Here is a 14,171-nt window from a genome sequence, read left to right as displayed (position 1 = left end):
TGAGAGTTGATTATAAATGTATATCAAGGGAAACTCATTTGGTATAGTTTCAAACCAATGAATCTCCTTTAAATGCAGAACTTTTCCCAAGATGTAAGGGATTTTGACTTTACTAATTTTATCCTGCTCTTTAGAAAGGCATATAAGAAAAATACCACATTTCACATTGTAATGTGTAATTTGAGGAGGTAAAATAATATTATTTGAAAACAGGAAGCAGTATACTTGTGATTTACTGGATATTAGTCTAAAGAGACTTCTGTTTTCAGTAATGACAGATTAGATTACTCAGTCTGACTCTCTGCTAAAAACAAGAAATGTTATTAGCGGACTGAGTGTCTGCTAAAAACAATAAGAGATATGTAGGGGAAAAAAATCACTTAAAAAAAAAAAGTTAGCATGATAGTGGTGAGTTGCCAAGCCACTATCTGGGGGAAAGCCAGAATCCAGAGAGATAAGGGCAGTCTTGGTAAACCATAGCAACATACATTGCGTTTGATTCCACCTTTGTAGGGTGAGGGAGACTGAAGGTGAGACCTAGGGCTCACCCAGAGTAGATTGTTTTACACGACCCTCCCCATATTACCCTGGAACCTCCAGAGGGCTGAGCCCTGGGGGAGGACAGGGGAAGTGGAACTAACCTGCCTGCTCACTGTAGGGGACCGTATGGAAGGTTATCTTGGCACTGAGCAGAAAAGGGTCAAAAGGAAAATAAAAAGCTTGTTCCAGAGAAGTGGAGGCCACAGACTGGCTATCATGCAGACTTAACAGCTGGGAGTCATGGATCCTGTGTAGATCAAGCAAGGAAGCCCTGATCTTGGTTTAACACGGTTCTCCACTGGCAGTGCCTCCAGGTAACCTGATAGAAACAAATTTACATCCATCTCAAGGAAGGCATCTTTATCCTAGGCCTTTGGAAATTCCCACAGATGAATTTTCAAGGGTGGTGAGCACCAGGCAAAGACAATCAGGCATGTAAGGAAGTGATTCCAGTGGTAATGACATGCAAGAGAAGCTTACTAATAATTCTTCTGTTGTTTTTTTTCTTTATGAAGTAGCTCTACAAAACTCAGTATCTGATAATCTATTCTGAGTTTTGGGGTCTGATCATGTAAAATTTTTCTGGCCGAATGAAATGACACTGGAATTGGTAACTTCATGGATCTCCATTTTAAACATTATTGAGTAGCAGTCTGAATATGTTCCATTTATCTGTATTATTTTTATAATTTAACAAGATCTGGCCTAATGACAGTGGAAAATATGGGATTAGGGTTTGCTGATTGGTGTGGCAAACTCTTCTAAGGTGGGAAAATATAAATAAAATAGAGATTTTTTTTTTTTCTCTCCCATGTGGTACACAGATATTTTGTTTCAGGAATTTCTGGATTGAGCTTATAACCTAAATGTTTGTTTCGTCATGGCTTAAGAGGCAGCAAGCAAGATACCAGAGACACTCTCCCCCTCCTCTATGCTGTGGCTGCCCAGAACAAATTGTTTTGTGTCTATATATATCCATTATTTCAGTACATACAATCTTGTCAAATATAGTCGCACAAAATACAATACATGAGGGTTTTGGTTTTTTTTTTTAAGCAGGAGTTTATTTAGTAGGTAAGCTTTTTATGTAGTTCAGCTATTTGGTCATTGTTTTACTTAAATACTATCTGGGGGATTATTTGCCTTTAATTTCAGAGACTAGGAACAGAAGTATATGAGATAGCTACCCCATATGAAAAGCGTTCTTCCCTAGACTAGTCCTTGCTAAATTCAGATGAGGTATCTGAACTATCCCAGGAACTTGAGACATGCACGCAATCACTAAATACTAGCTGCTCAGAGAGATAGTAGCCAGGAGCAAACAGCTTGCCTTGCTTAGAGAATCTTGAGGGATATTTGTCCACTGATAACTTACCCATTTTGTGTGTTTTTCTTCAGGTGATGCTGACAGAAAACATTGTAAATTCAAGCCCGATCCCAACATTCCTCCAGCCTTCAGTGCTTTCAACGAAGACTATGTTGGGAGTGGATGGTCACGAGGACACATGGCTCCAGCAGGAAATAACAAATTTTCATCTGTAGGCATTTTTTTGGGTGGGATGGGAATACGGGGCTGGATATCTATATACTGTGGGACTTGGGTATTAAAAATATCGGAGGCAAACCTTAATATTTGAGAATTTCTGCACTCTTATTTTGTATTTTCCTTCCTGACTTTAATTCCTTTGTTTGCTCAGATAGTGAGACATTTCTTAAACAGGTTGAAAAAGTAAAACTAAATGCTATGTAAAAGAGAACTGGAGAGCTCTTAGGAGCTATTCATTCATTCATTCATATTTTGAAAAATTTCAGATCTGTAGAAAACTTGAGAGTATAGCAAAAACATTTTTAACTGTAGAAAAATTGAAAAGATGGTACAGCAAACATTTTTTTTTTTTAAGAGAGCGGGAGGGGCAGAGGGAGAGAAGGAATCTTACGCAGACTTCACGGTCCATGGTGTTCAGGGTTGCTCAGAATATTGTATCATCTAAGAGTGAGGATATTTCTATATATGACAGGAGTATCATACCAAGAAGTGTGTATGTATATGTATTTTTGAAAATTTGTACAATAACATACAGTTCATACTCAGATTTGCCTCATTGTTGCAGTTGTGTTCTTTACACAACTTTACACAACATCTTTTTGATCCAGTGTTCAGTCATGAATCACATATTGTCTTTCTAGCCTCCTTTACCTTAGGTTAAGTTCTCTGCCAAAAAAGGAGAGAAATGTCTTTTATGACATTTATTGCATCAATTGTTGGTGATTATTGTCATTAAGATAGTGGTTTTTAACCTTAGATACTCACTATAATCACCTGGGGATGTTTTAAAAAAAATCCCAATGCCTAAATCCAGAGTAGTTAAATCAGAAACCCAGGCACCAATATTTTTAAAAGGTCCCTGGGTTATTTCAGTGTGTATTCAAGGTTGAGAACCACTGCTTGAAGAGAAGTTTATTGATAGCATTCGTGGTTAATACAGGTCAGTGGAGGGGCGCCAGGGTGGCTCAGTTGGTCAAGCGACTGCCCTCAGCTCAGGCCATGATCCTGGAGTCCCAGGATCAAGTCCTGCATTGGGCTCCCTGCTCAGCGGGGAGTCTGCTTCTCCGTCTGACCCTCTCCCCTCTCATGTGGGCTCTCTCTCTCAAGTAAATAAATAAAATCTTCAAAAAAAAAACAATACAGGTTAGTGGAAGGAAATAATAATGATAGCCTTTCAGGAATGTGAAATGAATGAACACCTAGTGGCCAGAAATTCAGAAGAATAAGGAATTCTTCTCTGCCACTTTTTTTTTTTTTTTAAGATTTTATTTATTTATTTGACAGAGATCACAAGTAGGCAGAGAGGCAGGCGGTGGGGTAGTGGGGGGAAGCAGGCTCCCCGCTGAGCAGACAGCCCGATACAGGGCTCAATCCCAGGACCCTGAGATCATGACCTGAGCCGAAGGCAGAGGCTTAACCCACTGAGACACCCAGGCGCCCATTTTCTCCACCACTTTGAACCAATATGTTTGTATTGTATTCCTTACATAAAATTTCTGAAAGTTGACCTTTATGGAGAAATTCTTTGCCAGAGGCTAAACACCAGAATTTATCCTTTAGCTTTATATTGGAAATTTTGCTCTTAGAGTCTGCATCACTGGTTTGAATTTTAGGAAGTACAAAGAAAGCTAGAACACCAGACTACTTATTTTGTTATACCCCTGTTATGAATAATCATTATTGAGCTTTCTGACCTGGAATAGCTATGGCTTTCATTTATTTGAACAAGTAGTCACTGTAATTGCCTTGAGCTAACATAGAAGGAACTGGCTTTCAGAGTTTCTTTGTAAAATCTCAAAGGGAAGGCATTTCATTGCAAGTTACTATTTTTATTTCTTTTCACAGAAAGCCATGGCTGAAACCTTTTACCTTTCTAATATTGTGCCACAGAATTTTGATAATAATGCTGGATATTGGAACAGGTGAGGCCTGAGAGTTTTAAAATATGATTCTGTGGGAGAGGAATGATGTGCCAGGAGAATGTACTGGTGCACCCATCAGTTGTTTCTCTGTTTAGCAAAAGCTAGCACTACTGAAGGTAAGTACTTTGGACTAGCTGTCTTTGCTGTATGCCAGGAGTACGGTTGTCTGTGGCAGTACTGACTTCAAAACCGCCAGCCATTTTGATCATATTTGCCACTGGTCAGAAGTCAAGTTTAGGAAGAAACTATTCACCAAAATATTATTACTGAAGCAGTAAGAGATTTTTGAGTATGTCCAGAAGACACTATATTTTTTTCTACTTGTATTTCAAGAGTTGCTGAGCTTTTTAAAAAAGTTTTGGTACAATTAAACATAACCAGTTTTTCATAGAACCTAACAATAAAATCATAGGCTTTTTGCGGGTTTTTGATACTTCTAAGGAGTTCTCTTGGGGGATCTCTTTAAGCATCTAAAGCTAGCACTGATTGAGGGTGTTTCAGGCCATTGCATTTTCCTTAAGCAGTACTTTATGGTTTAAAATAATTAAGAGAGTACCCCACATTGAAGACTTGAGCAGTTATCAGTCATGTCTCCATATTTGTTCTGTCTGCATACCCTCCCTTCCCCCACTCATTATTTTAAGCAGGGGACAGCTATATTGTTCTATCTATATATGCTTTAATATATATTTTTAGAAGATAAGGATTTTTAAAAAATCAAAGCAGAGCATGATTAGTGCACCCTCAAAATTAAACAGTAATTCCTTATTGTCAATTTTACGATTAATGTTCAGATTTTTGTTATTGTCCTTAATTTTTTATTTCTGGTTGATTAGTTTGAATCAGAATTCGAACAAGGTCCACATATAGATATGTTCTTTTAATACTCTATTAATCTATAGGTTTCCTTTTTTTTTTTTTTTAAAGCCTTGCAGATTATGTATTGAAGATCGGGGATATTTGTCTTACGGAGTTTCCTTTTTATTTTGGCTGGTAGCATACCTGTGGAAGCATTTAACATTTTCCTTTCCCAAGGGATACATTTTTTGGGAGAATAATTTACCTGTTAGGCATATATGCTCTGAGGTGTAATACTGCTGATTTTACTTTTTAGATAAGGAAGCTGAGCGATGATGACTTGCATTGTTATCTCTCATAAATCTTTCCCAACTGCAGTATAAGAAAGTGCATATTAAACCTACTTGCCATTTTTAGCTAGTAAATTAGCAAAACCATTTTTAATTGATAAATCCCAGTGTTGTAAAGATTGCTGTGAAACTGTGGTGTCACATTTTGTAGCTTATATAGTAAATTGGTACAATACCATTAAAATACTACTTTTACATATAACCAAGTGTTACTAAAATATGTTTATAAAGTAATTCTGGCCCTTGAAATTTATCCTAAGGAATGTTGCATTATATAACAATTGTTAGGATAAACCCAATTACCCCACAATAGGGATGGTTAAATAAATAACCATGTATCAACTTGTTGAAATGATATCTAACACTTCAGAAAAGATTGAGAACTACAACATAGAAAGATAAGGGAGAAGACAAAACAAAATTTGAGTTCTAAAATGTACACTGAATGCACACACAGGAAAATGTAGGTAGTTGTGTGAGTGCATGTAATTTTTAAGTATTCTTGTACAGCGAAGAATTTGGGAGATAATTGCTTATATGCTACTAGTGTTTTGTGTAATATTTGCTTGTTCACATTCATTTATCAAATTCAGCATTCCTGGTATCTTTCCTAGGGATTTGATATGGTTTGCTTCTTTTTTATATTTATGTGTGTGTGAATATCACACCTCTTTTGCTTTGCTTTTCAGAATGGAAATGTACTGTCGAGAACTGACAGAGAGGTTTGAAGATGTTTGGATAGTATCTGGACCATTGACCTTACCTCAGACTGGAAGTGATGGAAAGAAGACAGTTAGTTACCAGGTAGGGACATGTTTTAACATTCAGGCTTATGTTATTTGTATGAGATTATAATTTCATTCTGTTTTTTTCTTTTTATTTATTTATTGAACACCTGTTGGAATGATAGGCACAGGGGATATAATTAATGATGGATTAAAAAGTAGCCACTGACTCTAGGGAGCTCACAGTTTAGAAAGGGAGACAGAAAACAAAAAAAGAAGGGAGACAGATGTGTTATCAATTAATCACATTAAAGTCTGATGTGCTGTGCTAGAGATAAATAGACAGATGCAGGGGTCTCACAGGAGCACTGACCAACTCTGTTGGTGTGGTTTCGGAAGACTTAACAGAGGAAGTGATTTTTGAGCTAGATCTTGAGAGATGAATAAGAGTAAACAGTCAGTGAGTCACTGTGTTGTATACCTGAAATTAATGTAACACTATATGTTAACTATACTGGACTTAAAATTTTTAAAAATGGGAAAAAGGAGTGAACTGAGTCAGGAGGGGAGCATGGGAATTTCAAAAGCTGGAGCAGTGTCAGCAGAGGACATTTGTGATTGACGGCATAGTTCTGGAATACAGGTATCATTGATAAAGATTGGAGCTTAGATTGGGTACAAAAGAGTATGGGTGGCCCACAGGGGATGAGGATTTCTACAACAACAGGACAGGGGCCAGATAGTCGAGGGTTTTGTACTCCATGAAGGCTTGGATTTTACTTTTTAGACAGTGAGAAGTCATAGATTTATTTTAAGCATGGGAGACTTGTTTGGGGTTTTATGAAGACTATTCTGACAGCACTCTGTAGAGAGGTGGGTGAGAAAGGGGTGTTTGAAAAAGAAGTCAGAGATGAGGTGAATGGGACATTGCTTCCGTGGTCCATATGAGAACAGACACAGGACCCAACTCAAGCAGCTGGAGTGAGCATGATAGAGGAATAGAGGAAAGTGTAATCATGAATTCGCTTTTTGGCTGAGGAAGAAGGAAAATTTCAGGATCACATTTAGGTGGCAGTGAGTGGAAACGTGGGAGGACCAGCTTTTCTTTTAGATGCTTGAGTTTTTTAAAAAGGTGAATGTGTTTTTCATGCAAGATATTTAAGAACTTTATAGACTGAAGGAAGGAGGTTAAACTAGAAGAGTATAATGAGTGGCGTGAGGGCTTATGCATCTGGTGTTGATGTGGAAGACTGAGGATTGCGCCTGAAGGGTAGCTGAATTGATACAGTGATATTGTGAGATCTGTACAGGGTGGGGGACCGGGTGGAGTGCGGAAGACGTGATGGAGTAAGTTCAAGGGGATTGAAGGACTTCCCTGTAGGTCAGAGAACACCTGGAAGGAGCACCTAGTTCAGCTCTAGGAATAAAGCAGATATTTAATAAATACTGGTTAGTTTATATGATTACTTAAGAGAGTCTGTGATATAATTAAATGACCTGAGAAACAGATTTAGGGGAAAAAAAAACTCACAAAACTGTAAGGTATGTTCTGTCCCTCTTCACTTACTTTTTATCAGCCTGTCTGGATTAGATGCACAGTGACGTGTCAGTAGCCAGGGTATTCACACAGGCACTCTCACCCTCAGAGTATTCCAGGAGTTCTTACGGGAGGCAAGAAGTGGCAAAGGAGTTAGTATTTTAAGCAGATTAATTTCTCTCCTCTGATCAATTTGCTAATTTAATTCTAGTGTTTTTTGTCACATTAGAAAGAAAAAATGGCTTAAAGCTACTTATATTCTCTTATTTTTAAAATATTAATTATTATTATTTTTTTAAGATTTTATTTATGTTTTGACAGAGACACAGTGAGTGAGGGACACAAGCAGGGGGCATGGGAGAGGGAGAACAGGCTTCCCGTGGAGCAGGGAGCCCGATGTGGGGTTTGATCCCAGGACCCTGGGATCATGACCTGAGCTGAAGTTCAGACACCTAACAACTAAGCCACCCAGGAGCCCCTAAGTATTAATTTTTCTTGAGCTTTGTTAAATCCTCTTTACTTTTTCCATTAGAAAAGAGGTTCTCCTGACTGACTTTTAAACCTTAAGTGATCGAGTTAGTTTTATGTGTGCTTTGTTTTCATAAAATTGAAAGACTTACATGCTAGCTTACTGTGTAATGGACAGAAAATTTATCCAAAGTTCAAAAGGAAAGATTAACCAGTAAATAAGAAAGAGCATTTCACTAACAGCTTTTTTCGGGTGGATATTTCTGTTAGATATGTGTTGGCCAAATGCTGTAGTGGAAAATATATTGCTTTTCTTAAATTGGATATAATTTTTAAAAATATAACTTACACAAAATATTATGTATCTGGCAGGTCTTTCTGCTAAATGGGCCTAGAAGCAGTGATACACAGTTAGCAGTGAACATACCTTGACACCAGATCTTCTCTCTAAAATACCATCTCTTACTGGAAGAACTTGGCACATGGGGAAGTGGCTGATTCCAGGGCTGGTTCAGGGAAAGTACAGAATAGAGGGGACGTGTCAAAAAGACATAGACTTCAGCTTGCAGGAGTTCCACCTTACCATGTCTGGGGCTATTTGATATCAAAATATAATGGGCTATAGACCTACTGAGTTGGATAAGAATCCTTACTTCTAACACATAAGTAAATACATGAATGTAGGGAAAAACTTCTGCTTACTATAGAATGTCAACTAACAAATTTATAAGAATCAAAGAGAAAAATCATTTTGTAGCCATCATGGTAATAAGTGATTCAGACAGGAATCATCAGTGGATGCTAAAACTAGTGAGTGAAAGTTTTGTGGGAAAGAGGAAGTTTATATAGTTAAAAGAGTCTCTCACAAATTATTTATTAATAACAAAGCAAGAAATGGTAACTGTACAGTGGAGAAACTTCCCCTTAATCAAGTGATCAAGGTTAATATTGTCAGTAACAGGATTACTAATAAGCTGTGCTTCCTGGTGTGATACACTGAGAAGAATACAGGATCATTTCTGTGGTGTTTTTGCCAAAAAGCATAGCAGTGAATCTCACCATGCAGAAATAGGCAAACCCTACCGGGGGTCATTCTATGAAACATGTTAGGGTCATAAAAGACAAAGGCTGAGAAACTATTCCAGATTAATATAGAATAAATAGTCCTGAAAACAAGATCTGATCTCAGGTCAGATCTTAGGTCAGCATAGAAATGTTACTAAAAAGGACGTTATTGGGACAGTTGGCAACATTTGAGGTCTGTAGGTTAGATCATCATATGTTATCAATGTTAAATTTCCTGATTTTGATAATCATACTACAATTATATAAATAGATGTCTTTGCTCTTAGGAAATACGTCCTGAAGGATGTGTCTCTGACTTATTTTCATAGGGTTTAGGGAAGCAATCCTGTTCGGACCCCTCGGACTCTTTTTCTGTATCTTCACTTAAAACTCTTATCACTTTGGGGTGCCTGGATGGCTCAGTTGGTTAAGCGACTGTCTTCAGCTCAGGTCATGATCCTGGAGCCCCGGGATTGAGCCTTGCATTGGGCTCCCTGCTCAGCAGGGAGTCTGCTTTTCCCTCTGATCTTCCCCAGTCCCGTGCTTGCTCTCTTTCATTCTCTTTCTCAAATAAAGAAATGAAATCGTAAAAAACAAAAAAAAACAAAAAAAACCCTCCATCACTTTACTTGCAAACACAACGAACCAACAAATGAAAACACAAAGGGTTTAGGGAAAAGGAAAATACAGAGGAAGAAAGAATAATCAAGGAAATTGGGCAAAATGTTAACAGTTGATGAATCTGTGAAGAGCATACAGGTGTTCTTTGTGCTCATCTTGTAAGCTCTATATTTGAAATTAATTGAGAATGAAACTTACATAATGTACGTATATTTTAATATATCTTTTCTATACCAGAATTCTTCATTACACTGGAATATATAAAAATAACCAATAAAAAGACTTACCTTGCTTCTCCTAAATAGCTTATCAGTGACTGCTATTCAAAGCTTAAAGAGAGTTTCAAAAGAGACCTGTCAGCTTTCCTTACCCGAATTAGTGTCAGGGTGATGAAATGTGGGAGAGCAGTCAAGATCAGCTTCCTGAAGAGTAGACTCTGTATAATAGTCTTGTTTTCTGGTTTCTCTGTGAAAACCGTATTGGTCTTAGGTCTTTATTTTCAAGTTCTGGGTCTCTGAACCTGTATTGTTAGTTTCCCATGTCTATGGTAATTTATAGGACAGGTGCATGCTTACTGGCCACTCTTGAATCCAGCAAATCTTCCAGTGCCTGTCATGTGGGAGGAGGAATGTATACAGAATTGTAGATTACATGCCTTAAACTACACTCTTGATTACTTTCTCCCTTTCTTTCCTGGAATTCACATCCACAAGTCATCTCTCCTAATTTCTTTGAGTCAACAACTGTTATCAGATCTCTTTCTTAATAACTTTTACTCAGATTTTGCTGAAGCTCTGAACACTGCAGTATAGTAGAGGCCTCCAGTGACTTTCTCTGGTTCCACTTCTGTTGGTGTCATTCTGTCTGGAGTCCAGAAGTCATGACAGAGAAAGTGTACATTTTTGCTTTTCTCATCCTCAGAAGCATCAGAAATGAGTAATACCAAAAGAACAGAAAAGGAAACTTCATTTGTACTGAAATCAGGAAATGTCCATAGTCATATCAAGAATTTCAAATTTCAGGATCTGAAAAGATACAGTATATTTAGACTATAAATTATGCAAGGTTTTTTTTTAAGAGTTTATTTATTTATTAGAACAAGAATGAGCAGGGAGGGGGGCAGAGGGAAAGAAAAAGAGAAGCAGACTCCCTGCTGAGCAGGGATCCTGACACGGGACTCAATCCCAGGACCTGGAGATCATGAACTGGGCTGAAGGCAGACACGTAAGCGACTGAGCCACCCAGGTTATTAATTTCACATGTGTTCTTCTATCAAAGCATGGGGCAGGGTACTGGAATTAGAAAGATTCTGGTAAGGGGTAAGGAAGAATTTCTTAGATTCTTTTTTTTTTTTTTTCCTTTCTCTTCCACAGAACTTTAGAGAGTAGATGCCTTTCTATTAGTTTGAAAACCGTTGAATCTATTCTTCATTAATTATGTATTAGAAGTTAGAAGTTATGATGTTAAATACTTATATTAAACGTAGTTTAATCTTGATGCTTTTGTCCACGCCTTCCCTCCATGGCATTGAAGCCATGATTGCCAGTCTTTTTATTTGTTTTTTAAAGACTTTTTTTATTTCAGAAAGAGACAGAGAGAGAGTGAGAGCATGTGAGCAGGGGGAGGAGCAGAGGTAAAAGGATAAGCAGACTCCATGCTGAGCACGGAGCCCTTGTGCGGCTCAATCTCAGGATCTCAAAATCATGACCTCAGCTGAAATCAGGGGTTGGATGCTTAACTGACTGAGCTACCCAGGCACCCCTTTAGTTGCCAGTTTTTTATTTTTTTTTTTAAAGATTTTATTAGAGCATGAGAGAGAGAGAACATGAGCAAGGGGGAGGGGCAGAGGGAGAGGGAGAAACAGACTCCCTGCTGAGCCAGGAGCCTGAGATGTGGGACTTGACACTAGAGCCCTGGGATCATGACCTGGGTGGAAGGCAGACATTTAGCTGACGGAGCCACCCACACGCCCTAATTGCTGGTCTTTTAATGAGCCTTGAGTTTTTAACTTTAAAAATATGTTATGGAACTCTATGTACATAGTAATGAAAATGTTAAATCTTAAACCCTAAAGTATATGACATCATAATGAAATTCAAATAGTGTAAGGTATGAGAGGGATAGTTAGCTCCTGGTCCTAGTCCCACTGTGTAGTTTCCCAGTTATGCTGATTATCTCTCTATCTGGGAATAATGGGTGCTAAACTGTATTTCTTAATTTTGATTTTGTCCATTTTAAATAGTCTCTGTTGATGCTGTTACATGAAATATATGAAATTTCTTTAGTTCACACATTGTTCCATTATCCGTCATTCATGTTAGTTTTAGTTCTTCTGTTGGTAAACTTTACATCATAAATTTTATATAATATACTTAAACCTTTACTCGTTGATCTGTCACTTAATGTATTATTGAGATTTATAGCATTTACATTTGTTTGCTAGCTATAATTTGGTCTGAGCTTCGCCTGTAGCAGACATCTAAGGCAGAGGCCTCCTGTAGCACATCCAGCCCATAGATGCTTTGACTTGTTTCACATAGTATGTTGTTTTTGAATTAGTTGGTAATTTTTTCATACTTGGGAGGTTTCACATAAAAGTCCAGATATTAGCTTCTCTTAAAAACAGAGGACTCAAAACACTTGGCACGGATTCCCATAGGTGTATTCACTAGCTTGCAGGAGCAGCTTTCTCCTTCAGGGGAGCACATGTTCTTCCATTCATCATAGTCTTCTCCTGGCCCAGTCCATCCATTTAACATTTCTTGTCTAGCTCTTGTTGGTCTTTGAGTTTTACAATCCTGGCTCTGTTGAAAGTACAAAAGCAGTATGTATAGTACTATGAATGTTTAAGTAGAACATTTGGATCTGTAAAGCAGTAGGTATATCCCATATTAAGTCTGCGCCACTGGAGAAATAAATGTTACCACAAACAACAAAAATCTGAGAAGGGGAGGAAAGTAAAGGTGGCACAGTATTATAATTGCTACTTTAAAATGTAGTAATTGCTTTCACTTTCTATTTTGGACCATTTAACCTTACTATCATACTATTTTTTAAAAAGATAAATCAGTTTCTTCTTGAAGACATCGTTCTTAGAGCCCTCTGACTTCTGTTCTAATATGAACCTTTTGTTTCCTCCCTGCCATTCCTTCTTCTCTCCCACCCTCCCTTCTCTCCTTCCTTTTATTCAGCAAATATTTATTAAGCTCCTCCTGTGTACCTGGCCCTGTCCTAGGCATCTTTGATAACAGCAGTAAACAAGGCTGTATGTTTTATGGAGCTCAGATTATAGTGGAGGAGATGCACAATAAACAAAGTGCCATATTAGAAAAAGAGAACACGGGGGTGGGAAAGAAAGGCAGGATAGGCTGCTAAGGGGTAGTGAGACTAAACAGAAACCTGAGGGAAGTGAGGGAGTAACCTCTATGAGGAGTTTTCCAGCAAGTGCAAAGACACGGGGGTGAGATTAGCTTGGTGTATTCAAGGAGTTGCAAGAATGCCAGTGTGACAAGGGCAGAGAGAGCACCGAAGGAGGGCAGTTAGGGGGAGGCAATGGGGAGAAGTCCAGATCGCAGATTGTGTTCAGGAAGCTGTAACACTGATCAGGAGAGTGGCATAATCTGGTTTAGATCTGCAAAGCCCAGTCTGGCTGCTCTATGTGAGGAATAGAAGAGTAGCCAGCCCACTTAAGAGGCTGACAGAGTAGTCTAAATGAGAAGTAACGATGGCCTGACTAGGGGGGTGGTAGTAGAAATGGGGAGAAATGCTCTGATTTAGGATGTGCCTTGCAGTAAAACAGATGGTACTTTCTAATGGGTAAGTTGTAGACTAAGAGGGAAAGTGTCAGGATAACACTTAGGTTTTCAGTCTGAGGTCATGAAGACCAGAGAGAAGCAGGTGTGGAAGCTGCAGGTCGGGTGGTTTTGGCTATGGGAATGGGAGATAATCTGATGTCCAGGGCAGTCTGTGAGTTTGGTGTGTCAGAGGAGAGGTTGAAGTGGCGATCTGCTTGGGAGTGGTCAGCCCTGGAGGTGGTATTTAACACTAGGATGAGATCATGTAAGTGAGCACAGGCAGTAGAGAACAGATCTGTGGTCTGAACCTTGGGGGTTCAGACATTCGGAAGTCAAGAAGAGGAGGGTCCAGCAAAGGAGACAAAAGGGACAATTTTTGAGGCAGGAGAAAAATCCAGGGAGAGTGATGTCCCAGAAGGCAAGTGAAGAAAGCATTTCAAGAAGGGAACGATGAGTGGAATGTGGAGGGAATAATGAACTGACCGTTGGCAACCTCTGTTAAGTTGTTATAGTTTTCAGTCAGCTATACATCTGTCTTTCCTTAACAGTACCCTCCTGGCTTAGGTCCCTTTTATCTTGGGCTCCCACTTCCCCCTTCTTGGATTCCTTTTTTGTTTTGTTTTGTTGGAGTACATCCTCAGATTCTGGAAGAGTCATTGGATGGTAAACTTGCTTGTCTAAAAATGTCCTAAAGTCCTGGTGGTGGGACTCAGGAATCTGTAGGTGTGACTGTCTATCCTGGGCAGTTTTACATACACTGTAAGGTTTTAGAAGCATCCCTTTAGAGAATATTTTTCTAGCTTCA

The 14,171-nt window shown here is 38.6% G+C and overlaps 1 protein-coding gene across 5 annotated transcripts in view; it reads left to right on the top strand.

The window, feature by feature from the left end:
- The window catches only part of EXOG (exo/endonuclease G), a 40,084-nt gene that overhangs the window by 3,539 nt on the left and 22,374 nt on the right, over positions 1-14,171 (top strand). For 4 of the 5 annotated variants that reach the window (XM_080808626.1, XM_080808623.1, XM_080808624.1 and 1 more), the window contains exons 3-5: positions 1,939-2,078; positions 3,932-4,008; positions 5,846-5,960. In XM_080808626.1, coding sequence (XP_080664752.1) covers positions 1,939-2,078; positions 3,932-4,008; positions 5,846-5,960 — 332 coding nt within the window. Of the gene's footprint in view, positions 1-511; positions 855-1,938; positions 2,079-3,931; positions 4,009-5,845; positions 5,961-14,171 lie in introns of those variants that run through there. The other variant, XM_080808627.1, reaches the window with a different exon arrangement.

Source organism: Martes martes (assembly GCF_963455335.1).
Source record: "Martes martes genome assembly, chromosome: 1".
NCBI lineage: Eukaryota > Metazoa > Chordata > Mammalia > Carnivora > Mustelidae > Martes > Martes martes.
This window is presented reverse-complemented; position numbering and strand designations above follow the sequence as displayed.